A 25,976-nucleotide genomic window follows, 5' to 3' on the forward strand; every position below is an offset into this window, starting at 1 on the left:
ACACATGGGATAGCTTTGAACCACAAGTTTTTCCCCTAGCTTCCCCTCAAATGTTCCTCAGGACGTTCTAAAGTCTCCCTGCAATGTCTTCAAGTTCAAACAGATAACCTGGGCACTTCTGAGGTCAGGAGGCAGGAGCACTCCAGAAAGCCAGTTCCAAAGAGCCTGGGCACTGATTGACACAACAGGGAGCCCAGAAACAAATGGGACCTCCAAACCTCAAATAAGCACCATCCCAGCTGAGATTAGATGCTGTTTCCCCAAACTCACATTGCAACACCACCATCAAATTACAACGTGGCAAGACAAGAGAGAACCAGGCAAGGGTGGGGGAATGTGACAGGAAAGCAGACTGTCAACTGTTGACTTTTTTTGTTGAGTGAGAAATGTTGTATCGAAATGGTGTGGGGCAAAGATTGAGACGTTATCACATTCCAGGTACTGTGTTTGTCCTTTCATACACATGGTCTCATTTAAAATCCCAACAATTTTGAGATGCTAAAACATCCCCTTTGTAACGAGGAGGAAAGAGTAAGAGAATAAAAAGGAGAATGAGAAAGAGAGAGAAGGGGAGAAATCAACTTTCACTGAGCACCTGCCCAGGTGCCAGGTCCTGTCAGGAACTTTCACCTATTACCACATTTCATCTTCACATTTTTAAGATGGCAAGTTCACTTGTCCAGGATTCATTAACAAGTAAAAGATGGGGCAGGGGCTGTAGTTAGGTCTTCCAAAGCTAGGATAGCATAGCATAGGGAGCACTCAGAAGCCTGACTAGCCAGATGACAGCTCACGCCACAGCTATGCACTGAAAAGCAGAAGGGAAGTGAAAATCACCATTGGAGACATGGTGAAATACAGCGTTGAGGGAGAGGCACAATTAGAGGCAAGACAGAGCAGAGGAGTGGAAGCTAAGGGGAGCTTCCAGGAGGGTGCATTCAAAGGTAGCAGCCAGTAGGGAACAATTATGAAGTTGGAGACTGAATGATACTCAGTCTGAATCTTAGCTCTGGCACCTAGCTAGGAGGCCTTTTAAGTCACAAGTGCCTCCCCAGGGACAGTATTACCTGCCTTGTGAGACTGTTGGAAGGTAGAGATAATGCCTGTTCCATTATATTTATTGACAAGTGATAAAAACATTATTATTATAATATCGTCCTTGGAGTATGGCTGGATTTGGCTGGGAAGCAGAGAGAGGGATTGCATTGCTATTGCTGGAAATTTTAGGAAGTAGGAAAGCAGAGATCTGGAGGCTCCTCCTTTGCTCTTCGTGGGCACTTCTTTCCCATCCTCTTGCATTTCCTCTAATCCCACCCAGCACTCAGAGTGTCTTCTCTGAAGCAATACCCAAGTTCAGCTGAAAATGTGTTCCAATTTGCTGCAAGTTGAGTTAGGAACCCCTGTCCCCAAGTGATGGAACCTGTGTGGACAAACAACATTACAAAAAGTTTGAGATCTCAAGTGCCTTTCTCAGGGAAGTTTCACTGACCTTGATCATCTGCCAGAGAAGTTAGAAAGTCTGTTATTGGAAAAACCCACTTGGAAGCTACTAGGGAGAGTTGGGAGTAGGTTTAAAATAAATTGTCTGCTTTTATTTCACTGTCACACTTAATGTGAATTTACTCATGTTGCCTTCTAATATTCCATGGTAAATTCCTGAACTCCTATCTCCATGCCCTCTACTCAAAAAACTGGTTGTGTGCTATGTTTACCTCAGGCCCTGGCCTAGTAACCTTCAGCTGGTAACACACCTGAACTGCAATGGTTATAGGTCATGTCAGGAGACTTACATTGTGCAGAAGGGTCATGGGAAAAAAGTAAACAAGCAAAACTCCATATAAGAAGTTCATTGAAAGGAATAAAGAAAGGGGGGGTAATCAGAAGGGGAAATGAAGCATGAGAGACTATGGACTCTGAGAAACAAACTGAGGGCTTCAGAGGGGAGGGGGGTGGGGGAATGGGATAGGCTGGTAATGGGTAGTAAGGAGGGCACGTATTGCATGGTGCACTGGGTGTTATACGCAACTAATGAATCATCGAACTTTACATCAGAAACCAGGGATATACTGTATGGTGACTAACATAATATAATAAAAAATCATTATTATAAGAAAAAAAAAGAAGTTCATTGCTCCAGAAGGATGCATTTGTAGTTAATTCAACACCTTATCAGCAGGCGATTTCTTCTTTCCCAAGGAGCATGCTCCTAGAAAAATGTCTCCAGTATAGTTTTCATTATTTTTACAGAAAGAAGGAAGAAAGGCATACCCTCCAATATCCCTAGTCTCTTCTAGTTTATTTTTTAATCTTTATTTTTCTTACAATCAATATATCACATATTCATTGTAGGGGGATTAAGATTACTTATAAAATCACCTCACACCAGATAACAAATAATTGTGAACTTTTTGTGGTCATTTCTTTTGACTTGTATAGCACACATTAAATTAGGGGTTTAACAAGTCCCCTCTGTATTCAGAAGCCCCTGCTTTGCTCCCATGTTCTTGGCCTGTTTATGGTCTGGTTGCCTGTGACCACTCTTATCACAGCCCTCACTGCGCTAGTGCACTTGCTGGTCTACTGGCTGGCTCCTCAGTTCCACTATTAGCCCTTGAAGGAGAAATAAGCTTGTCTACCATGCTGGCCCTAAAGCTTTGCTCCCTTTGCTGGGATTCATCCACTGGGAGGAAGACTGAACCACCTGTGATGGTTAATTTTATCAACTGGGCTGGACTATAGGGCCCAGGTGTTTGGGCAAACATGAAACTAAATGGTTTTTTTGTTTTTGTTTTTTAAGATTTTATTTATTTATTTATTTGAGAGAGAGAGAGCGTGAGTGGTGGGGGGCGGGGGGGCAGAGGGACAAGCAGATTCCAGAATGGGGAGCCTGACCCAGGGCTCAATCCCAGGACCCTGAGATCATGACCTGACCTGAAGCCAGATGCTTAACTGACTGAGCCACCCAGGTGTCCCAAACATGAATCTAAATGTTTTGTTAACAAATTTTTTGATGTGATTAACAGTTTAACCATAGACTGAGTAAAGCAGATTACCCTCCGTAATGTGGGTGGGTCTCCCAATCCAATCAGTTGAATATCTTCTGAAAAAGACCAGTGTCCCCCTCGATGTGAGACAGGAATCCATCAAAATACTAGAGGAGAGCATAGGCAGCAACCTCTACGACATCGGCCACAGCAACCTTTTTCATGACACTTCTCCAAAGGCAAGAGAAACAAAAGAAAAAATGAACTTGTGGGTCTTCATCAAGATAAAAAGCTTCTGTACAGCCAAGGAAACAGTCCAAAAAACTAAGATGCAGCCTGCGGAATGGGAGAAGATATTTGCAAATGATACTACAGGTAAAAGACTGGTATCCAAGATCTACCCAGAACTTCTCAAACTCAATCCACAAGAAACAAATAAACAAATCATAAAATGGGCAGAAGATATGAACAGACACTTTTCCAATGATGACATACAAATGGCTAACAGACACATGAAAAAATATTCAAAATCATTAGCCATCAGGGAAATTCAAATCAAAACCACGCTGAGATATCGCCTTATGCCAGTTAGAATGGCAAAAATTGACAAGGCAAGAAACAATTGTTGGAGAGGATGTGGAGAAAGGGGATCCCTCCTACATTGTTGGTGGGAATGCAAGTTGGTACAGCCACTCTGGAAAACAGTGTGGAGGTCCCTTAAAAAGTTAAGAATTGAGCTACCCTATGACCCAGCCATTGCACTACTGGGTATTTACCCCAAAGATACAGACATAGTGAAGAGAAGGGCCATATGCACCCCAATGCTCATAGCAGCATTGTCCACAATAGCCAAATCATGGAAGGAGCCGAGATGCCCTTCAACAAATGACTGGGTTAAGAGGATGTGGTCCATATATACAATGGAATATTACTCAGCTATTAGAAAGAACAATTTCTCAACATTTGCTGCAACATGGACAGCACTGGAGGAGATAATGCTAAGTGAAATAAGTCAAGCATAGAAAGACAATTATCATATGGTTTCTCTCATCTATGGAACATAAGAAGTAGGAAGATCAGTAGGAGAAGAAAGGGATAAAGAAAGGGGGGATAATCAGAATGGGGAATGAAGCATGAGAGACTATGGACTCTGAGAAGCAAACTGAGGGCTTCAGAGGGGAGGGGGATGGGGGAATGCGATAGGCCGGTGATGGGTACTAAGGAGGGCACGTATTGCATGGTGCACTGGGTGTTATACGCAGCTAATGAATCATGGAACTTTACATCAAAAACCAGGGATGTACTGTATGGTGACTAACATAATATAATAAAAAAATATTATTATAAAAAAAATACCAGTGTCCCGCAAAGAGAGAAATCTGTCTCCAGATTGCCTTCAGACTCAAGCAGCAATATCAACTCTTCCCTGTGTCTCTAACCTGCTGGACTGCCTAGAAGATTTTGGACTTGCCAGCTCCCACAATTATATAAACCAATTCCTAAAATAAATTTTTATATATATATATGTACATATATATATATATATAAACATATCTATATACTAAATGTATATACACACACAGACATGCACTATTGGTTCTGTTTCCTTGGAGAATACTGATTAATACAACACCCCTTGAATAATTTGTCCCCACCCAGTCAGCCACACTACTACACCCTCCCCTCCTGGGCTAACCTTTTGTCTCTCCATTTCCATATTTTCTCTCCTGTTACTGGCTCCCATTCCTCTTTCCTACAGTCTCAGTGTTTATATCCCCACCTTCTCTCCCACCCAACTCCTTCTTTTACGGAAGTCACTCTTTCAAGCAGCGACCATAAACTGACTCAATTCCACTTTAACTCGATTGATTGACTCCATCAATTACACAGAAGCTACAGACACGGTTTGCGCATTAGGTGGGTGGTACTAAGGGTAGGGAAGGGGCAATGAAACAAAGACAAGTAAGGCGTGAGTTTCGTCCTGAAATGTGTTAACAATTAAGGAAATAATTGCAAGAGAGGTAAAAAAAATAATTGCAAGAGGGTATATTCAACTGTAACAGAAGGAGGGCTGCACATGGAGCATAGGAGAGCAGGACCAAGGGACTGGGGAGAGTACATGAGGGAAGATCGCTCTCCAGGAGTAAATGGGGAGAAACAAGTTTCAAAGAACAATTGTGGAAAAGCAAGTCCATGAAAGGTGGATAGGATTTTGACCTCAGTTGGGAAAAGTGTACGGCAGTTTGGAAAATACTGAGTAGACAAGAGTGAACAGTAAACATAGAGTCAGAAACTAGACTGAATTCCCAGATCTAGAGTTTCACTCCTGACATTCAGCTACACTTCACTTATAACATTTCACCAGCACTCCACAGTCAGCATCACCAGACTTCACTCACTCTCAAGGCAGCTTCCTTTGCCAACATCTCTTTTTGTCAATGAAAGAGAAATATGATTCTCTGGATCATCCAAGCTCAAAACTGAACCTCTGGACTCAGCTTTTTTTCCTCCCCAATGGTGATTATGTTACTAGTGTTTGTCCACTTAGCAGACCTTCAGTCCATCCCCCATCCAGACAGCACCTGGCTAAGAGTCATTTGGCCTCTGGTTGACTTCTCCCCTGATAGAAACTCACTGCTTGCCCATTCTGTTTACAGTTTGTAAATGTCTCCTGTAAAGAAATGTGTCAGCTCCCACTGGGTGAGATCAACAGCTTAGAAAAGAGGGAAGAAGCATCCACCTCACTGAGACACCAAACTTGTATTGATAGTGCCCAAAATTGCAATGGCTATTGGGCAGTCATATCATCCTAACTCATAATGAACGTGCACTTCATTAAAATTGCCAGATTCATTCAAGCCAAGTGGTGTTGTGCTCCTTCTTCCTCATTTCATAGCTAGTTTAAATTCTTCTTCTTGACTGATAACCCCCGGCATACACTTTGGCCCTGCTTGACCACTATGTCCACGTATTCCCAACACAAGCACTCTGCTCCAGCCAGACCAGCCAGGCCCTGCCTCCCACCTGCCATCACATGAACACACCACATTCATCCCTGCTGCCAGATGCACATGCCTGCCCGCAGACTGTTCCAAGTGCTCTGTGCCCCCCTGCCCAGGCCATAATGCTCTGCCCAAAGTTTTCCACCCTCACTGAGCTCTCCCCATTCTGATCCCCTGAAGAACAGAATTTGGCTTTTGTATGTGTTGTATGTCTTGGGTTGTGAAATAATATTCTGTGTGACATTGCATTATATGTGATAATTATTATACGTAGTTTTAATATATTCTTTAGTGGCCAGAACTAAGGGGGTTATAATAAGTCATCCCAGGATGTGCATTTAAGGTCATGAACCTTAAGGTCATGAACCTTAAGGTCATGAACATGTCACCCTAAACATGACAGGTACTGACCTGTCACAGAAATATCCCAATCTAAGAAATTACTAATAAGTTGCTAAAGAAAACCTGGAAATACTAAAGTTTCTTAAAAGCAAAAAAACAAACGAAAAAGATAAGAGAAGGAAAACACATGGATATGTGTATTTGAAGAAAATTATAACCCCACTAGGTATATTTTGACATGACACAAGAAGTGAAGAGGTGCTTAAATAAGAAATATATTCTGCATGAAGTTTAGAAAACAAAAAGTCAAAGACCAAGAATTCAGCACTTCTTCAGGAAATGATCCTGTCTCTAGATGGCAGGCCAGATACTTTAGAGGTCAGTTTATCAGGCTTCCACTACTTGATGGATGGAAATAATCCTTAAAGCATCCACCTGTTTTGGTCCTGATTGTAGGGTACCAGAAGGTGATGTGTGGTAATGGGTGGGTCTCCCGGGGGAACCTTCCCACCAAGTGCCCCTTGGCACTCCACCAGAAAGTAGTTACATTGGATTGTGGTCTATGATTCCATCTCTTCCAAGTCTGATAACTTCACAACATTGTTTCTGGTTCTGCAGCGCGAAGCCCCAGATGCTGCACTCTGGAGGTTTACTGCATTGAGGATGCCAATAGCTCCTGGCTGAATGAACAGTAGGCTCCTTCCCCTCCAACAGCATGTATCACAGCTCTCTGTTAGATTCTAACTGTTTTGAGGGCGAGCACTCTCCCACTCTATCAAGTACACAGGCACCTCACTGATTGTATCTTTTTTTTTCACATAGTTAAGCAGTGATATTTTAAGTGCAGACAGGTTTTCCATTACTTACAAGGCTTGAATCTCTTTACGTTATAACATGAAATTCAATATGATGATTCTTTTTTTTTTTTACTTTTTTTATACCCATCACTGGCCTATCCCAATCACCCACCCCTCCCCTCTGAAGCCCTCAGTTTGTTTCCCAGCGTCCACAGTCTCTCATGGTTCATTCCCCCTTCTGTTTACTCCCCCTTCATTCCTCCTCTCCCTCTCCCACCAATCCTCCTATCTCTCATGTTCCATAAATGAGTGAAACCATATGATAATTGTCTTTCTCTGCTTGACTTATTTCACTTAGCATAATTTCCTCCAGTCCCGTCCATGTTGCTGCAAATGTGTAATCGTTCTTTCTGATGGCTGAGTAATATTCCATTGTATCTTGGGACTACTCTTTTCCTCCTATTTTCAACTACCAGGCTCTTCTCCTAGTATTTTCAATTAATCTCCCCAACAAATACTTCTTGAACTTACTCATTCATTTAACAAATGCTTGCTGAGCCTCCAGAATCCATCAGGCATGGCACAAGTGCTTATACAGGAGCACACACTGATAACAACACAGCTATGACTCCTGCCTTCAGGGAGCCCACAGTTGAGAAGAGACAGAACAAACATGCAAGCATGATCACAGACCCTGAGCTCTCCAATTAATGGAAGCAGGGCTCCTTGGAGAAATGGTTGGTCCTAGGGATGGGGCAGAGAATATACATTAAGAGCCCCGAGATTCTTGCAGTGCTAGAGAGAAAGCGTTTAAAAAACCGCCACAATGATGGGTGTATATCAAAAGAGAAAGAGGAACCAAATGAAAAAGATCTCAATGGACAAAGCTGAAACTATTTGAAAAACAAAATAAACAAAGTAGTATTTATGGATTATAATCCAAAGTATGCAATAAATATTCATGAGTCCATGGTAGTATAAACAAACATTGACCAAATGCGTAAATTGGGGAGAAGGGACAAATTCCCCATACAGAAGAATAAGAGGTAATTATGTAGCTACTCCGGCCTCAAAGAGGTAGAGCATAACTCCCCACCATTAAGTGTGAGCTGCACAGTGAATTCCCTCCAAGGAGTACAGTATGGGAAGGGGGGGAGTAATTTTACAGTGGCAAAACCTGACAAACACTACCCCACCCAGATGATCAAGCTTAACATCCCAAGTGATAAATCATGTTGATTATAACATGTGCCTTGGATATGATGTAATGAAAATGGCAGTTCACCTCTGTGGTCTTCCTCACCAAAACACATAACCCCCATCTACTCATGAGAAATAATCAGACAAACCTTAGTTGAGGGACATTCTGCTAAATACCTGACCAGTACTCTTCAAAATTATCAATGTCATCAAAAACAAGGGAAGTCAGAGAAACTCACAGCCAAGACAAGCCTAAGGAGACATGATGACTAAAGGTAATATGCTTTCCTAGATACAAATCCTGGAATAGAAAAATGACATTAGGTAAAAACTAAGGAAACCTGAATACAGTATGGACTTTAATGAGTAATAATGTATCGATACTGGCTCATTAATTGTAACAAATGTATCACATGACTGTCAGACTTTAATATTAGGGGAAACTCAGTGCAGGGTATGTGGTAACTCTCTGTACCATCTTTGCAATTTTTCTGTAAATCCAAAACTGTTTTAAAATAAAAGATTTATCATAAAAAGGTAAAAGGACCAAAACCACAAGGAGCCCTTTCAACTCATCTACTTGAAGGGTGACATGGAATACTAGAGAACAATTGCAGAGTAGTAACCAGTATCTCGAGCAAGCCGCAGTGCTTCTGATGCTGACAGCCAGAGAGAGTAAGGACAGGTGGGCATGCTTTCTGATGACTGCCGCATGGTGAGACCGTTGCTGCATCCCTTCCCAATTTCATCAGTCATCACAAGCATACATTTCATCTTCCAAAAAAAGTCATTGCCTCGTCAGAGCAAAATCCACAGGGAACACAGAACTGCCAGAGTTAGGCAGCAACCTACATTTTGCATATCGTAGGAACTCTGTATTTGTTGAGATAGTATTTGTAAATCACTTTGCCACATTAAAATATCCATAATCAAACAGGCATTTTCCAATGATATACAAATGGCCAACAAACATATGAAAGGCTGCTCAGTGTCAATTAGACATCAGGGAAAAGGAAGGCAAAACCACAATGAGATAATCCCGTAACACCCACAAACTGGTTGTAACTTAAAAAAAGAAAAAAGAAAATAACAGGTGTTGGTCAAGATGTGGAGAAAGTGAAACCCTCAGACACTGGTGGTAGGATTGTAAAATGGTGCAGCTGCAATGGGAAATGGACAGTTCCTCAATAAGTTAAACATAGAATGACCACATGACCCAGAGGTCCCTCTCCTTTTTTGGTTTATACTCAAAAGAATTGAAAATAAGTGTTCATGCAAAAACTTGCACATGAATGTTCATAGCAGCTTTATTCGCAATAACTTAAAGGTATAAACAACCAAAGCGTCTGTCAACAGATGAAAGGATAAATAAAATGTGGTATCTACACCCATTAAAAGGAATGAAGTACTGACACATGGATGGACTTTGAAAACATTAACATAAAGGAAAGAAGCCAGACACAAAAAGCCATATATTGTATGACCCCCTTTACATGAAATATTCAGAACAGGCAAATCCATAGAGACAGAAGGAAGTAGATTAGTAGTTAACCAGGGGCTGGGAAATGGGGAGTGACTGTTTAATGGGTACTGGGTTTCCTTTTGGGTGATGAAATGTTATAGAACTAAACAGTGGTGAGGGTTACACAACATTATTAATGAACTAAATGTCTCCATGCATTATACAATTTTAAATGGTTAAAATGATGAGTTTATATGTATTTTACCATAATTAAAAATCACAAGTGCACTCCTCAATCCTATCACCTATTTCACTCATGCCCTTACCCTCCTCTCCTTGGTAACCATCAGTTTGTTCTCTGTAGTCAAGAGTTTGTTTCTAGGGGCGCCTGTGTGGTTCAGTCCATGAAGGGTCCAACTCCTGATTTTGGCTGAGGTTATAAACTCAGGCTCGTGAGATCGAGCCCCGTGTCTAGCTCCACAGCGGGCTCTGTACTCAGCAGGGAGACTGCTTGTCCCTCTCCCTCACCCCTGCTTGCATTCTCTCTCTCTCAAATAAATAAATAAATAAATAAATAAATAAATAAATAAAATTTTTAAAAAAGAGTCTGTTTCTAGATTTGATGTATGGAAGTGTTGAATCACTATATTGTACACCTGAAACTAATATAACACTGTATATTAACTATACTGTAATTGAACTGAAATGAAATAAAAATACACAGGAAAAAATAAAAACATTGATATCTTTTAAAATACCAAAAGGCAAAGAAGATCCAAAACTAGCATGTTTCCAAGTATGGCTCTCAGACCACCTATATCAGCAATACTTAAGATAATTGATAAAAATGAAAGTCCCTGGGCTCACCCAAAACCCACAAAAGTAGACTCCCAGAAACCTTCAGTAGCATCTCACATGATCTTTGCACACAGGTTTGAAAAATCAAACTAGAAAACTCTTAAGATGGGAACTGTCTCCTCTATGTCCTCCGCCTAATGTAAGCCTGCTCCATATAGGCTTTTTTGTTGAATGAATAGACAAATATTAGTTTTTATTTAAAGGGAGCACACAGTTCTCTCCCTTACAAGGGTCTGGGACTATGTCAGTTACAAGGAAGAGTCCCTGTGCTGTATTTCCACTTTAGACAGTTAGTCTGCTCCAGCGGTCAGCAGGGAGGAGTATGGTGGGGGGGGAGGGGCTCTGTGGGGAGTGGGGACTGGAGTCTCCTTTGTTCTTTATGTAAAGGCAGGACAGGTCACCCAGAGAATTTATAGTTTTCAAAAGAGTACGTCACCATTATCCTTTCAAACCTCCTGGTATTGCAAAGGAAGATCCACTCTCCACACATTCCATGGGGATTAAATTTATGGCCTCTGGAAATCATCATTAAGATGCAGAGGGAAGATACCAATCAAATGAGTTTCGTGTCACTGATTACAACTAGGACTGCAAAAACCTTGCCTTCAGAATTGTGTGATACTGTTAACTGGACAGACAGTAGGGTTGTAATCAGCTCAGAAAGTTTTTCCGTGTTTGTCACATAGGTCAACAACCCAGTCAACACTCTAGATGCCTTTGGTTCTCATTAGCATAAAACCTTCAACTTTCAGTTTGAATGCACATCTCCACAAGTCTGTACATTTATATAATCCATATTAAATTTCTGCTGCAACAGGACCATCTGATAAGTGAAAATTGGATGGGATTAAACATTAAGAGGCAAAGTGAAAAGCCATAGATAACCTGAATAGGAAAAGAGATATTTTTGCACAGTGTTGAGATAATTCCCTTTTGGGGCACCTGAGCAAATGTAACACATTCTTTGTGACTACTTTAGTTCAAAAGTTCTTTCCTGGAAGGGTCCTGGTACAACTTCCATCGGTCCAGCATGTAAGTGTTCAAACACAATGCTGCACGGAAGCAGCTGTAAGAAGTGGGAATGTGGGCAGTCATGCTTTAGGAACAAAAGCCATTTCCAGGATTATTTGCTATGTTGCTTGGGTTTTGCCAATCAACATGCATATACTCACGGAGCAGCATCTACTATGTGCAAAGTACTTTACTTAGCATGGTGGGAATGCAAAAAAAGGCTTACGCTGTTTATAATTCCCAAAGGGGTTTACAGTCGGCTTTTATAATTGAGTTATGTTACTATACAAAACAGATGTGCCTGGCTAGTGCATTTGTTTGGGGGGAATGATGGAGAGACTAGAAAGGAGGGCAGGAGAGGACCAGCCAACTGTGGGAACGTTCAAGGCACAGGATACATTAAGACAGCAAGTCTGTCTAATGAAAAAGCCTAAAACAGGTTTTTGTGTGTCTCCAGTCTTACGCTCATGGACATTCCAGGGCCCACCCCAAAGTGTTTTAAACCTATCTGAGGCAGGGCAATTCTCTGAGAATCTTGCTGTCCTCAAAATATTTCTGGAGGTGGTTCTTTATAGTCTTGGTTCATTTTTCAGGACCTTGAAGAGACATCTTAGGAACCACCACTAATCCTGCTGCGTGAGAGAAGATGACCCAACAACTAGTGAATGGTTTAGGTGCGGACATTTAATTACCAACCAATTTTGTGAAATAAGCAAGTCATACATCTCTTGTTTGATGTAGGACAGGTTTGAACCTGTGAAGCCGGGTCCCTAAACAGCTCCCAACATTTCAGCCCCTGCATCAGCCGCTGTGCCTACCCTGGGCATTCTGAGCCCTGTCGGTGAAAGGAGGGCACCAGCTGGGTCCTTATGTGGTGCGCTAGGCTAGAGGAAGGCCCACTCTGCTTCCGCTGGAGGAGGTGTCAAAGGATGGAGGTAACTAATAAAAATAACCTCTTCAACTCCTCTAAATGGTCATTAGTTAATAAAGAACAACAGTCACTGTGCCTCCAGGTTACTCTCTAGAAGGACGTGCACGGGTACCCGGAGGGCCATAAGAGAGTGGCAGTGCCCAGAAAAAAAGGAGGATGTGTCCTGGCAAAAACACAACCTGTCCCTAATACTGATTCCAACGAGTCCACCTCTTTCTAAAGCCTCGCTAAGGGCTGCGGACGCACTCGCCCAGTCCCTTTCCCTAAGGCGCCTGGCCAGTACACTCCGGTTTTTGGGCCAAGTGGTGTCCCACCCGGAGCGCCGGCTCTGCCAGCGAGCCCCCGGAGAGGCCAAGAGACGTGGCCGCCCCACCCTTTCAGGACCAGGTCGGGCCAGCCCCCAGCGCTCCGCTCCCCGGAGGGAGGGTCAGTCCTGCAACCCGGGCCCCCAGCTCCCCGCACCCTCCAGGGAAGGCCAGTCCTACACCACCCGCTCCCCACGTCTAACCCTCGCACTCCGCGCCACCGAGGGAGGGCCCGCCTTGAACCCCGCGCCCCCGGGCGGGCGCGAGTCGGAACTCCGCGCGTCTCGCAGCCCGCCGGGAAGCGTCAGGGCAGAGGCGGGGTGGGGCGCGGTTAAAAGGCGCTGCAGGTGGGAGCCAGGCCTGCACCCGAAGCCGAGCGGGAGCGCCGACTGCACACTCCCGGCACCGGCCCAAGAGCCCGCTGCGCCCCGGCCGGACCTGCTGCCCGGTTGCAGCGGAGGGCGCCTCCCTGCGCCGAGAGCCCCGCGCCCCCGGACCCCAGACCCCGGCCGCAGTCCCGCGGAGCAGGTAAGCGGGCGCCAGGGACGGCGCCCCCTGAATGCTGGCGGCGGGCTGGGGGGCGCGGTGAGTGAGGCGGCGGGCGTGCGGCGCCATCTCGGACCTTCGCGCGCAGCAGTTGCCCCCGAAAACCCCGAGCAGGTGAGATAGGCCGCCTGCGGCCTCTCTCGCCCTTGTCGCCCTTGCTGGCGACCACTCCAAGGTGGGCCCAGCGGCTGCAGGGCATAGTCTCCCTCGGATCGCTGACGGAGGGCAGGGGTGGGTGTCAGCGGGTTGGGGTTGCCCAGGGCAACCTTATCTGCTGTGGATCCGCATCCTCCCGCGTCTGCTGCGGCCCCAGCCAGATTCCGCCCGGCAAGGCCTGGAGTCCTCTGCGCGCCCGGAGGAACGAGGATGGACGGGTTTGACTTTTACCCTGGATGGTCCCCCTTCGACCTGCACAACAGGTTTTATAAATACACTACATCGTGTGTGGCAGTGGCCAGGGTGTGGACCCGTGCCCCTTTCCCCCACTTCCTTTTCGGCATTTTGGATTTTCTTTGCTTTTATGTCACCTTGACGAAGTCCTGTTTGGATCTGGGGAAAAGGAAAGCCGGTTCAGCCGGGCTAGTGGATAAGTCCCAGGTAGAACTGACCCGTTTGGGTGCATGATGTATGCCCAAGGAACTTGGGAAACGCAGATGGCAATAATGCAATTACTGGGCAACAATAATTAAGTATCATTGGTGACACATGTCAGTTAAAAGGTGGAGGCACCAAAAGATACTTCCTGTCTAGTGAGGGAGAGCAGTCCCAGGTGTTACCTGGCATCGGGTGTTTTGAGTGGGCTGGCCTCCCTTTCTGGAGAGCAGGACTGAACCTCAGGTGAGTGTGGCCTGACTGCAGTTATGGACGCTTGAAGGGGTAAGGACCTGCAGCCACTGCAGGGACACCTGCTCCAGCAGCAATGGTGGTGTCCCCTAGGTGGAATCCCACTGTCAGTGTAGTGCCTGACTGAATGTTACCATGTATCATTGTTCTTTCCCTTCAGTAGACTTTATGCCATAGAAGCATTTTCTTGTCCCAGTTCTAGTAGAATCTAACCAGTGTTCTAGAAGAAAATGTCCTGCCCCAATGCAGTTTCCTTAGAATTGCAGGATGCTGCTCAAAACTGCTCCTGTGGAGAGCTTTGTCTGTTGTTTGGATCAGGCGGAGTCTTTGGGGGTGTTGTTTGAACCCTGCCAAGGAGGGGAGAAGGAAGTTATGAAGAGAGAACTTCAACATCCTCTAGCCTGTGACATAACTGGGGTGGGGGTTGGGGGTGCAGGGTCCCCCATCGGCATTCCCGGAGGGACCCAAACTGGGAAGACACTAATCAGTCCAGGTGCTTCACTCATGTTTTTATTTTAAAACCAATTCTGATACTGGTAACAGTGACCTCATTTTCTTTTTCTTACTTTTTATCTTCTGAATTATAACAGCTTTAAGAAAGAAAAGAATTGCAGAAGCTCTGACTGAACAATTGAGTAGGGTAAAAGTAAAATTCTTACTTGCAAACCCTCACTGTGCATTTTTTATTCAATTTGAATATTCCAGGAGTTATGAGTGATTTGTAGACATTAGTTAAAATGTTAAATAGAATAAAAATATGGGAAAATAATTTTCGACACAAGCTTCTTGGCCATGAGGACATAATCCTTCCATGGCGGCATTATGATTTATTAAGATTTCTGTTTTACTTGCTTGAAACATTGAGAATGGAACTGGGTCCGTGGAGCACTTTTTTCCTTGTTTATTTTCATGGTCGTTCAACTCAAGTTAGACTTAAATCTTTGGAAAGGACAAAGACTTGCTTGAATGAACAGAGACTGCTTAATGGAAAATGTTTTAACTCTTTGACTTCTTAAATGGATTCATGTAACTTTATGAATTGTCCATGTTTATATGGGACTCCATACACAGAAAAAGTTCTTTCATTTTTACTGAGTTAATTTTGAAGAAGTACGTAGATCCTAAATCCATTTTATCACTAGCTGTTACTCTGAAAGGATGGATGATGAAATTTTGAGTCATTAAATTTAAAAATCAGAGCTAAGATTGTAACTTGGATGACCTGAGTTTCTAGAGACAACAGACATAGATTCTTCTTGATTAAAGAGAGAGTTTGAGATTTTTTTTTTTTTTAGACTGCCGATTTGGGGAATGAAGGAGTATATCCAGTTCCTCAAACTCCCTTACTCTTTTTCTTAATTGCTCAAAGAATGGGCTTGAGGTTTGGGATTGGGTATTATTATTATTTTGATAAGGAAAAGAATCTACACTAAAATTTTTATTTTTATTTTATCAGGAAACTGGCAGTCTCTAGACTTTCCTCACAACAATTCTAGGATATAGAAAAACTACCCACAAAGGTCATGCACTAGACACGTGAGAAGTAGTTAAAGAAATATAGCCACATCTATGATTTTTCCCTCAACAGGTGACCTCGTCCCTGAACTAAAACTGCACAAAGATTGATATTCATGTCATTACTGTGCAACATCGGCTTTTAAGCAATCAAATGGTGTAGAAGAAAGCCTGAAGCCCTTGAGGAGGGAACCTTGCCTAATCTTCTCCAGGCCAATAAGCTGCGAGTCCTTGGAAGTAAGGCCCGGATGTGCTTGTTTTGCTTTGACATTGTTTTTATCAATGTAAAAGTCTTCAATTATCCAAAGCTAATGTGGAAATCATGAGGAATGTGTTCTGTTCTCAGGTCTATCAAATATTCAATGACTAACTTTGAAAGGGTCATCCAAAGGGAAATAGAACTTTCTATAAAGACACTTTCCACCTCTTGGTGTCTGCTACAGGGTAAGACTATGATTTTAAAGCTTTAGTTTTGGTTCTGTCATCAGTGAAACTAAAGTGGCATTGTTAAACAAACTAGTTATGGTTAAATTCTTTAGTTTTAAAACAATCAAGAAATCGTATTACTTAAATTATTTGAATTGTAAAAGGGAAGAACAATCTATCTTCATAATACTGTGTGTATTATCAGAAGTAAGATCAATGGTTTACTTTTTCTTAGAGCTACTTATTCCAGACTGGAGCTTTAGTATCAAGAATGCAACATGCAGTTATTCACCGTGATTAGATATACCACAAAACCAAAGATAGTTTACCCTTGTAACTTGAAGTGTAAACACATTTTTTTTTGAGAGAGAGAGCACACAAGCAGGGGAGAAGCAGAAGGAGAGAGAGAGAGAGAATCATAAGCATGCTCCCCCATTCAGCAGCATGGAGCAGACTCGGGGGCTGAAGGTGGGGGTCCATCTCACGACTCTGAGATCGTGAGCCTGAGATCATGACCTGAGCCAAAATCCAGTTGGGCGCTTCACCCACTGAGCCACCCAGGCGCCATGAAGTATAACCACATTCTTGTATGGAGACAAGACTATGGAAGCTAGACAGATGAATTCTTTCCTTCAAAGAGAGCCAGAGAGGCACCAGTTAAGATAAACCTATCTTTGCAAAGAAAGAGTTAATATATTACTTTTTATTGAAAAGACTCCTCCCATTGGCTGCAGCCTGTCTAAAGTATGAAAGGAAAGAGGTATTTTGTTTACTAATTGCAAAGGGTTCCAACGGATGAGGTTATTTTGGGAAGTAATTTTCAAAGAGCGTTCAGCCTTCAAATCTTCTACAACCAAAATATTGATGGAAAGCTACCCCAGGAGTTATGTTTTTGCAGGGAGAGGCTGGGGAAGGTTGGGCCCAGTGGGCAGTCTCTTCCCCCCAGGTCAGAAATGGCTTCAACCCACTGAAAGGTCCAGTTAGGAGGAACAAGTGCAGCCACATGTCCTCCTTTCAAACTTGCTGAATCTTCTGCCCTATGTCAGCTCCTTCCTCTCCTGGGCTCCTCCAGCGGGAAGAGTGTCCTAGGGGCAGGCAGGCATTAGGGGTGACTGCAGCATAGTGTCAGGAAGTTTAAGCCTGTCCCTTTCCCTGACTGGCTCTGAACAGTTGTGAGGCAAGCTGACCTTCTGCTCTTAGCACACGGACAACAATACACAGGACCCATGTACATAAGACCCTCAGGAATGATGTGGACTAGACAGAAGAACCAAAGAGAAGCTCTCACTGTAGGAAACATGAGGTCACCTACACTGAGTGGCTTTCCTGCAGAGCACGTAGGGCAAGGGAGTGACGGAGAATATGGAGAGCAGTGCTTCCTGTCATTTCTACTGTGAGAAGTAATAGGGCCTTTGTTGCTCCTGCAGGAAGACACTGCAGATCAGGTGGTTTGTCTTTAGCCTGATTGTCTTGAGTGACCAGTAGGCTGCACACACTTGTATTTGGGCTTAATCACTCCTTTTTCTTAGTGACCTAGGCATCTCTTTTTCTTCCTTTAAAGGCACAGGGGAAATTACTGATATTTAGTGGAAGTCAAAAGTACTGTAAAATAGATTATTTTCTGTTCAGCTTTGCTACTTGGGTAGAACTTCAGAATGTGGAATTTGGGCACCCAGAAAAGCCAAAAGAAATAAAACCACTGCCAGGATAATTGTCCCTGTTTTTTTAAGAAGGAGAAGCCCTAAGGCTAGGATGCTAAGGATCCTGCTTCTAGAAAGCCGGGACTATATTCTTGTGCGGAAAGCCTCCTGATCTCTCCCACGACTTCAGCCTCTCCAAATTGATTCAGACTGAGTTGTCCTTTTGCACCTTGATTGGTTTGCTTGCTAAAAGGGCAGGTATAGGTGACCACAGGTGTGCCATTGTTACAGGATGCCTGTTGATAAAGAACTCAGGAGAAAACAGCCTTCTTACCTGTAGAGGAGTTTAAATTCTCTGCACTTTGGAGGGTTTAAGAAAATGTGAACTTTTATTTGATAAATCAAAAACTTGCTGATTGGGTACTTAATTAAACCAAATTAAACCAAATAAACCAAATTGCAATGGGGGATGTTTATTGGTTAATTGGAGAACATTTTATTAACAAATAGGACTATTTTATTAACAAATAGGACTGTCCCCTAGGCGAACAGCTGGGTAAAATATGTTTAAACATCAAGATGTTTGTGTTTCTACCTCCTGAAATGCTTCCAGGATAGAAAACAATTAGCAATAATTAGGAAAATTTATTATAATCATTTTCATTATAAACTAAAAATTAATTTATAATTCATATTATCTAAGATGAGTTTTTATTTTTTTTAATTTTTTTAAAGATTTTATTTATTTATTCAAGAGACAGAGAGAGTGTGGGGGTGGGGAGGCAGAGGAAGAGGGAGAGAGAAACTCCAGAAGACTCTACGCTGAGCTCGATCTCACAACCCTGAGATGAGACCTGAGCCAAAACCAAGAGTCGGTCACTTAACCTATTATTGCCACCCAGGTGCCCCCCAAGATGAGTTTTTAAAATCAAAAATACATTTACTGTGGATATGAAAATCTCTTTCTCAGAAGGTAGACACTAGCTCCACACCTCTCTTGTATCATGCTTTTGGAAATAGTTTTTTAAATAATTTCTCTTTTATAAAGTAGGGGAAGAGTTTCTGTCTTTTCTCTGTTATCAGGTAAAATTATGCCTCGTGCTCTGTTGTGCCCACCCCTTTCTTTTCTTTTGGCTGAAGTATCTTATTTTTCTTGCTTTTTCATATTTTTTATTTTACTTTTTTTTGGCTCAATTAGTGATTAAATTTTTTGACATTGTTGTTGCAAGTCTGGGCCCCTCCACTTGTGTGTGGTGATCTGAATTGTCTTCCATCTTAGTTGCTTAAAAATCTGAGCTCCTCAGTGCTACTGAAGTTTCTCCCTTCCTTAGCTGACTCCCTCAGAACTGTATAACACACTTAAGAGTTCTTGTGAGGTGTAGTGAAATCTTTGCTGTTCACCAGATGTAATGTTTTAGTTCTTACAAACAGGGTTGGGGGGGGGAAGGGCGTGCAAACACTAATATTGAAATTTTGAAACAGCAGTAGAGTGAGTGAATTTTAATTTTTGTTCACTGGTGGTTTAAAAGAAAAAAATTCCCCCATGTAATTCTTGTGAACACTTTGCTTTGTGGTCTCTGTAACATTTTGGGGGGTGGGACAGGGAGGAAAAGTAACAATAGTCCATTTGTCCCTGACATCTATTCAGAGCAGTGTGCAGAATGTAATGCTCTTTTGTAAGAAACGTTTCATAATTTTTAAAATAAATTTAGTGAACCTAAAAAAAAAAAGAGTTCTTGTCTGCCCCGCCCCCTTGCCAACACCCCTTTTCAAGTCTTCAGCTGTGGAATTCCACCTGTCTTTTCATTTTCATTGAAAAAATTAATATGTTTCTCTAAAGTCTAGGCTAAGTTAAAACTATAATTTGCATTTTCCCATTTCTGCCGCAATGTAAGCTTTTGGCTCAATTTTAGTTTAGACTTAAGAACTCAAATGTTCTTATCATATTCTGTGTTAAAACTTTTCATAGTCCATGGCATTTGGACAAGTTTTAAGATCTATAAACATTTCGAATTCCTTTACTTCTCTCTGGCCAGTGGAGTTGGAATAGGCCAATATGCACTAAATCCTTCAAAACTATTTCTCCAGTTCCTTATTCCCAGCTCTACCTCCTTTGCTTTGGTGCCGGCCTGCCGCGTCTGGGAGCCCTGAAAAGTCTGAAGGTTCTGGTTTATTAAGTGCTGCTTTTTGACTCCTCCTTACAGATTATTCAAGGAAAGAATAAGCATCTGTGAAATTCCATGATCACTCTAATTATCCTCTCTTCTGGTAACTCCATTAATCAAGTGAAAATATAGGTGCTGAAGTGCAGTCACATTGTCTCCTCCCCATTTTTTTCTTGTTAAGTTGTTACATGCTCCCTCCTTGCATCTTGTGATCTAACACCTTCAATTTCATAGGATGGGAACGCATCTCTGGAAGCTCTCCCCTGCACCTCTAGCCATGATCTCCCTGCATCCCTCATCTGCTCTGCTGCTCTGTTCAGAGCCTACTCAGTGCTGGGAACTAGACTGTGCCTTGGGATGCAAAGACGAAATAGTTAACATCTATATACAGTAGACATTCAATAAATGCCTACGGAAGTCTTCATGATTGTTATTTACTTGGCTTGGCAATGTAGTGACAGGGAGGGGTTTTCCTATAATTGGGCTCCATATGCTTTGGCAAGAGGAGAGGGCAGGGAGAGAAACTAATGATGTAGAAATTTCTAGCTATGTCCCAGCTTGTGCTCCCCTCCCCACCCCCTCCACAGCATGTTCCCCCTACTTCCACTGCACAGTTCAGACAGAGGAGGAATCCACATACACCTATAATGTGGATGGTGGCATTTTCCCTTGGGCCTATGTCTTTCTGAGAAAAAGGTGGTGTCTAAAAACCAAACCAAGGGCAAAGATGAATTTCTCAGAAAGCCAACTAAAGTGGAGGTCTGCTTTTCATAATGCAGGACTGGCTGACTTTATAGCACCAACAGAGGGTCTTGCTTCTGGGACACACATTAGCACCTCATCCAGAGACTCAGTGCTGAGCACTCCTGAAGGAGCTGAGGTTGCCTCCACTTACCCAGTTGTCTCGAAGAGCAACAAATGTGTTGCACAGGGGGCAGAGCTATGGGCAGGACATGGGCCAGGGAGGTTGGGGGTCAGCCCGAGGAGAAGCCTGACCCCAGTGTGCAGTCAAATACAGGAAAGTCTCCCTAAAACAGATTGATGAGAGGAATTTGGCGGCTCCCTCATCCTCTAAAAGGTTTGACAATTTGTGTAAGTCTGTTTTTCTGAAAAGAAGGTCTTCACTTTCAAAAGATTCTCAGAGTTCTTTTTTTTTTTTTTTGGATCCAAATGCTGATTAATTCTCTAGTCTCCTGTGGCAATGTAGGGTAAGAAGGCAACTGTTTGAATTGTAGCAAAAGTTCCTGTGGAAGTCAAGAATATTTTCTGTCAGGATGCTAAATCAGTGCATTAAGAGGGAGGGGCTCCGCATTGCTGGTTCCCTTCATCCGTGGCTCCTGGTGCCTGTGCCTGGGAAGGGAAAGCTAGCTCCAGCCCTGGTTACCATGCAAAGTGAGTGAGAGCTTTTTGTAAAAGCTTGTAATTCTCTTTCAGAAGAGGAACTTTCAGTAGTGTGTGACATTAGGCCTCCTAAGAACACATGATTTCAGGAAATGATGTTATTCAAACTAGAAATAAACATAAATATATTGTATAAACTAGTAAGTATTGGGGTCTCTTCCCCTTCCTAGTCTGCTGGGGACACCACATGTCATTCCAATGATTATCTTTTTCTCTTTGATAAGCCATTTAGTGAATAAGATCTACTGTGGAACCTCTGTGATCCCTTGAGCAAAACGAAACTGATGCAGTACTTACACGCATGGTGGTTAAAAGGAAATTGGGAAATGTATTTGTTTGTCTGTTCCTGGACTAATGTCAAAGAGCAACCTAATATATAATCTGAATTCACTTGAATCAAGATGATCTAAAACCCCCAACAGTTATTTCTGGTTCAAAAGTGTTCCCATGTTCTTAGAGTGGGCATGCCCTACCAGAAAACCTACTAGCAACCTAGGAGGTTGAAGTTATATCACAGCATGTTTTTTTAAAGATTTTATTTATTTATTTGAGAGAAAGAGAGGAGGAGCAGGGGTGGGGGGGAAGGGCAAAGGGAGAGGGAGAGGCAGACTCCCTGTTGAGCAGGCCGCCCAGTGTGGGGCTTGATCCCAGGACCCTGGGATCATGACCTCAGTTGAAGGCAGATGCTTAACCACTTAACCCTAGAGCCCCTCACAGCATACTTAAAGCGAAATTTGCTTTGGTATATAACATAACTATGTTATTTTATAAAATCAAAGGAACATTCCATCAATTAACCTTTGCTAATTTTTGTCTGTTTAGGAATAAGCCAACACAATGGACTGGAGTACCCTACACACTTTCATTGGGGGTGTAAACAAGCACTCCACCAGCATCGGGAAGGTATGGATCACCGTCATCTTCATTTTCCGTGTCATGATCCTTGTAGTGGCTGCTCAAGAAGTGTGGGGTGATGAACAGGAAGATTTTGTCTGCAACACTCTGCAACCAGGATGCAAAAATGTGTGCTATGACCACTTTTTTCCTGTGTCCCACATCCGGCTGTGGGCCCTGCAACTCATCTTTGTCTCCACCCCAGCCCTGCTGGTAGCGATGCATGTCGCCTACTACAGACACGAGGCTGCCCGCAAATTTAGGCGAGGAGAGAAAAGAAATGAATTCAAAGACTTAGAAGACATTAAAAAGCAGAAGGTTCGAATAGAGGGGTCCCTGTGGTGGACGTACACCAGCAGTATCTTTTTCCGAATCATCTTTGAAGCCTCCTTTATGTACGTGTTTTACTTCCTTTACAATGGGTACCACCTGCCCTGGGTGTTGAAATGTGGGATTGACCCTTGCCCCAACCTGGTCGACTGCTTTATCTCTAGACCTACTGAGAAAACCGTGTTTACCATTTTTATGATTTCTGCATCTGTGATTTGCATGCTGCTTAATGTGGCCGAGTTGTGTTACCTGCTGCTCAAAGTATGTTTTAGGAGATCAAAAAGAACGCAAACACAAAGAAATCATCCCAATCACACCCTAAAAGAGAGTAAGCAAAATGAAATGAATGAGCTGATTTCAGATAGTGGTCAAAATGCCATCACAGGCTTTCCAAGTTAAACATTTCAAAGCACTATGTAACTGACTCATAACAAAAGTGGTGCCTTCTCCTGAAGGCAATGCCCACATAAAAATCCCTTCCATAGGCTGAAGACTTTGTCTTTAAAAATGCTTTCATAATACATAGACTTGAGTTAACTTTTTGTAGAATAATTGTTCCATTAATATGCAACATAATCAAATATGTGGTCCATCTCTGAAAACTAAGACAGGATTACAACTGTACCTTGAAGTAAATTTAACATGTTTAAGTAGACTGTCTGACATACTAGGTATTTCCTGAAAATTTAAGTGTGTAACAGTTGTCGATGAAGAACATTTATGTAGAAATCGATACTTTGATTAGTAAAAGATATTTTTATAGGATTGAATGTTTTAGTTCTGACTTTGAATTTATATAAAGTATTTTTATAATGACTGGTCTTTCTTACCTGGGAAAACATACGATGTTAGTTTTAGAATTATGCCATGAGTATCTAAATTTTGAACTTACAAAGAGCCTATCTTGTTGTAAATAGAGTTTTGCATTATCTATTGACAAATTTATGAACTATCATGATACTCTTAAGGTGGAAATTGTTCATTGTACAATATATTTTTATTGCTTCCTGAATGTAGACAGAGCTGTATGGAAGTAGGAAGCTTTTTAAAACTAGGCAATTTGCAATCATTGTGAACAGCTGACATGAATGTGCTCACCTCAATAAAGATTAGCCCCATCGCTATGCCTTCATCTGCATTATGGGTTTCTGTTCAGTCTGGGCCTCCATGTGGTCATCCCTCACGTGGTATGATGAATTGGTTGGGTTACTTTGGGTGGGCAGGCTGCTGGTTGCATGGGTGGAGTTGCTGGGAGTTCAACCCCGACTCTTGCATCCTCACATCAAATGAGCAGAAGCTGAGCTTAGCAGCCCACCCAGTCCTTAGCTTGGAGAGGATTTGGCTGCTTTAGGACACAGAAAATGTCCTCTTGGTCAGTTCAGCCCTGATAGAGAGGAGGTTGAGGAAGTCAGATGCAGCTCTCAGACAAAGCTTGCCTCAAAGAATTCATTCATTACCTGAGTCCTTCAGACCATGGTGACTGAGATAAGCACCCACAGCTTTATAACCACAGATGAGGAAACCTTTCCCTCCAGGGATTTCCAGATTGAACACAGATGCCTTGAGAGTGGGTGCTGGTGAGTCAGTCACAGAGTGGTCACTCTGGAGTGGTATGACACACACACACGTGCACACACACACACATGAAACCGCTGTGTAAAGGGACATTAGCATGGAACATTCTGCATGAGGAAACCTAATGCATAACAAGTGTCCACAAGAGCTTGTATACACATATCAACATGGCGCCATGATTCCAAAACATCTCTCCAGAAAAACAAAATATTCTCATTTTCTTCAGAATTCAAAGCAAATTCCAGACATATCATTTCACCCATAAATGTCTCAGTAGAGACAGCTTTGGTTTTTACCAAAGATTAACCTTTTAAAACAAACTACAATCCCACCATCACACTAAAAAATCTAGTTAGCACTCATAATTCCCAATGTCCTATAATGTTCTTTCTTTTTAAATAGCTGTTCCAATGAGTATCAGATGGAAGGATGACGGGAAATACCAGGGGTAGATAAGACAGCCTTAGTAGCAATACCAATCTGTATCAGAAAGGAACTGCCTTTCCACCATCATCTTGGGACTCTGGTCCCCCTCATGACAACACCGCCTAATCAGTCCCTCCTTTCTTATTTTCCATCTCTTTCTCTTCTCCAGTTGTTTTCTGCTCTTTAACCCCCCTAATGCTCCTTCCCTCTGGAGCTGTCTCTCCACACCATCCCACCAAAGTCAGGAGTGTGGGCCACACTTTCTTTCCCCATCCACTTCTCAGCACCAGATGGGCCCACCCTCACTACCAAACCCAAGCCACTGTCAGCACCATGACTTGCTGAACACCAAATCTGATAGCTCTTTATCAGTTTTCTTTTTTATTTTATTTTATTTTATTATTTTTTTAAAGTTCCATGATTCATTACTTGCGTATAACACCCAGTGCACCATGCAATACGTATCAGTTTTCATCTTCTTAAAATGCTTTTTGAGACCTTTTTTTGGATTCCAAAACACAAGAAACTACCCAACCTAAACTTGGCTCTCCACCTCCAACAGCTCCTCTGTCTCCTGCATTGACTTCCCTCCCTCTCCTATCCCTTGAGAGCACACCTTTCCTTTTCTCACCCTATTCCTCTTTGGCAATCTTGTTTATCTGTACAATTACCCTAAGATAGTATCCCATTTTACAGAGAGGTTGAATAACTTGCCCAAAGTCACAGAGCTAATATGTAGCAGAGCCAAGGTTCAAACCTAGTCTAACTGTCTCTGAAAGCACTGGCTTAACCACCATGTTGCATTGGTTCCCACAGCTCCATGCTGGATGACCACATATAAAGTATGATGTTAAAAAACCCCACGCACTTCTCACCTAGCTCCAACAATGATCTATTCATGCTTTTTCACTTTCCCAGGAGACTATCACCTGCTTATCCCCCACTTTGGATTGCTCTGAAGCAAATTCCAGATACATTATTTCATCAACAGATATTTCAATATGGGTCTTGTAAGAGTAGACTAATGTTTTAAAACTAAAACACAATGCCACCACCACATTACAAAATCCAGTCATGGTTCATAATTCCCCAATTGTCTTGTAAATGTTCCTCTCTTTTTTTTCTTGTTATTTTGAGATAACTGTAGAATCACATGTAGGCATAGGAAATAATACAGAGGTCCATGTGCATCTTGCACAGTTTCTTTCAATAGTAATGTCTTGCAAAACTATGGTACAGGATCTCAATCACTGCATTGACATTGATACAGTAAAGACACAGAACATTTCCATCACCACAAGGATCCCCCATGTGGCCCTTTTT

The 25,976-nt window shown here is 42.6% G+C and overlaps 1 protein-coding gene across 1 annotated transcript; it reads left to right on the forward strand.

Moving 5' to 3' along the window:
* The first annotated feature begins 13,060 nt into the window (after nt 1–13,060).
* On the forward strand, nt 13,061–23,784 carry GJB6 (gap junction protein beta 6). The gene is made up of 3 exons (XM_045796740.2): nt 13,061–13,420; nt 15,870–16,033; nt 22,251–23,784. Exon 3 carries the CDS (start codon nt 22,266–22,268, stop codon nt 23,049–23,051), a length of 786 nt encoding a protein of 261 aa, XP_045652696.1. The 5' UTR covers nt 13,061–13,420; nt 15,870–16,033; nt 22,251–22,265; the 3' UTR covers nt 23,052–23,784.
* The last annotated feature ends 2,192 nt before the right edge of the window (nt 23,785–25,976 follow it).

This window comes from Ursus americanus, chromosome 10 (assembly GCF_024610735.1).
Source record: "Ursus americanus isolate L20-20 chromosome 10, mUrsAme1.1.p, whole genome shotgun sequence".
In the NCBI taxonomy this organism is placed as follows: Eukaryota; Metazoa; Chordata; class Mammalia; order Carnivora; family Ursidae; genus Ursus; species Ursus americanus.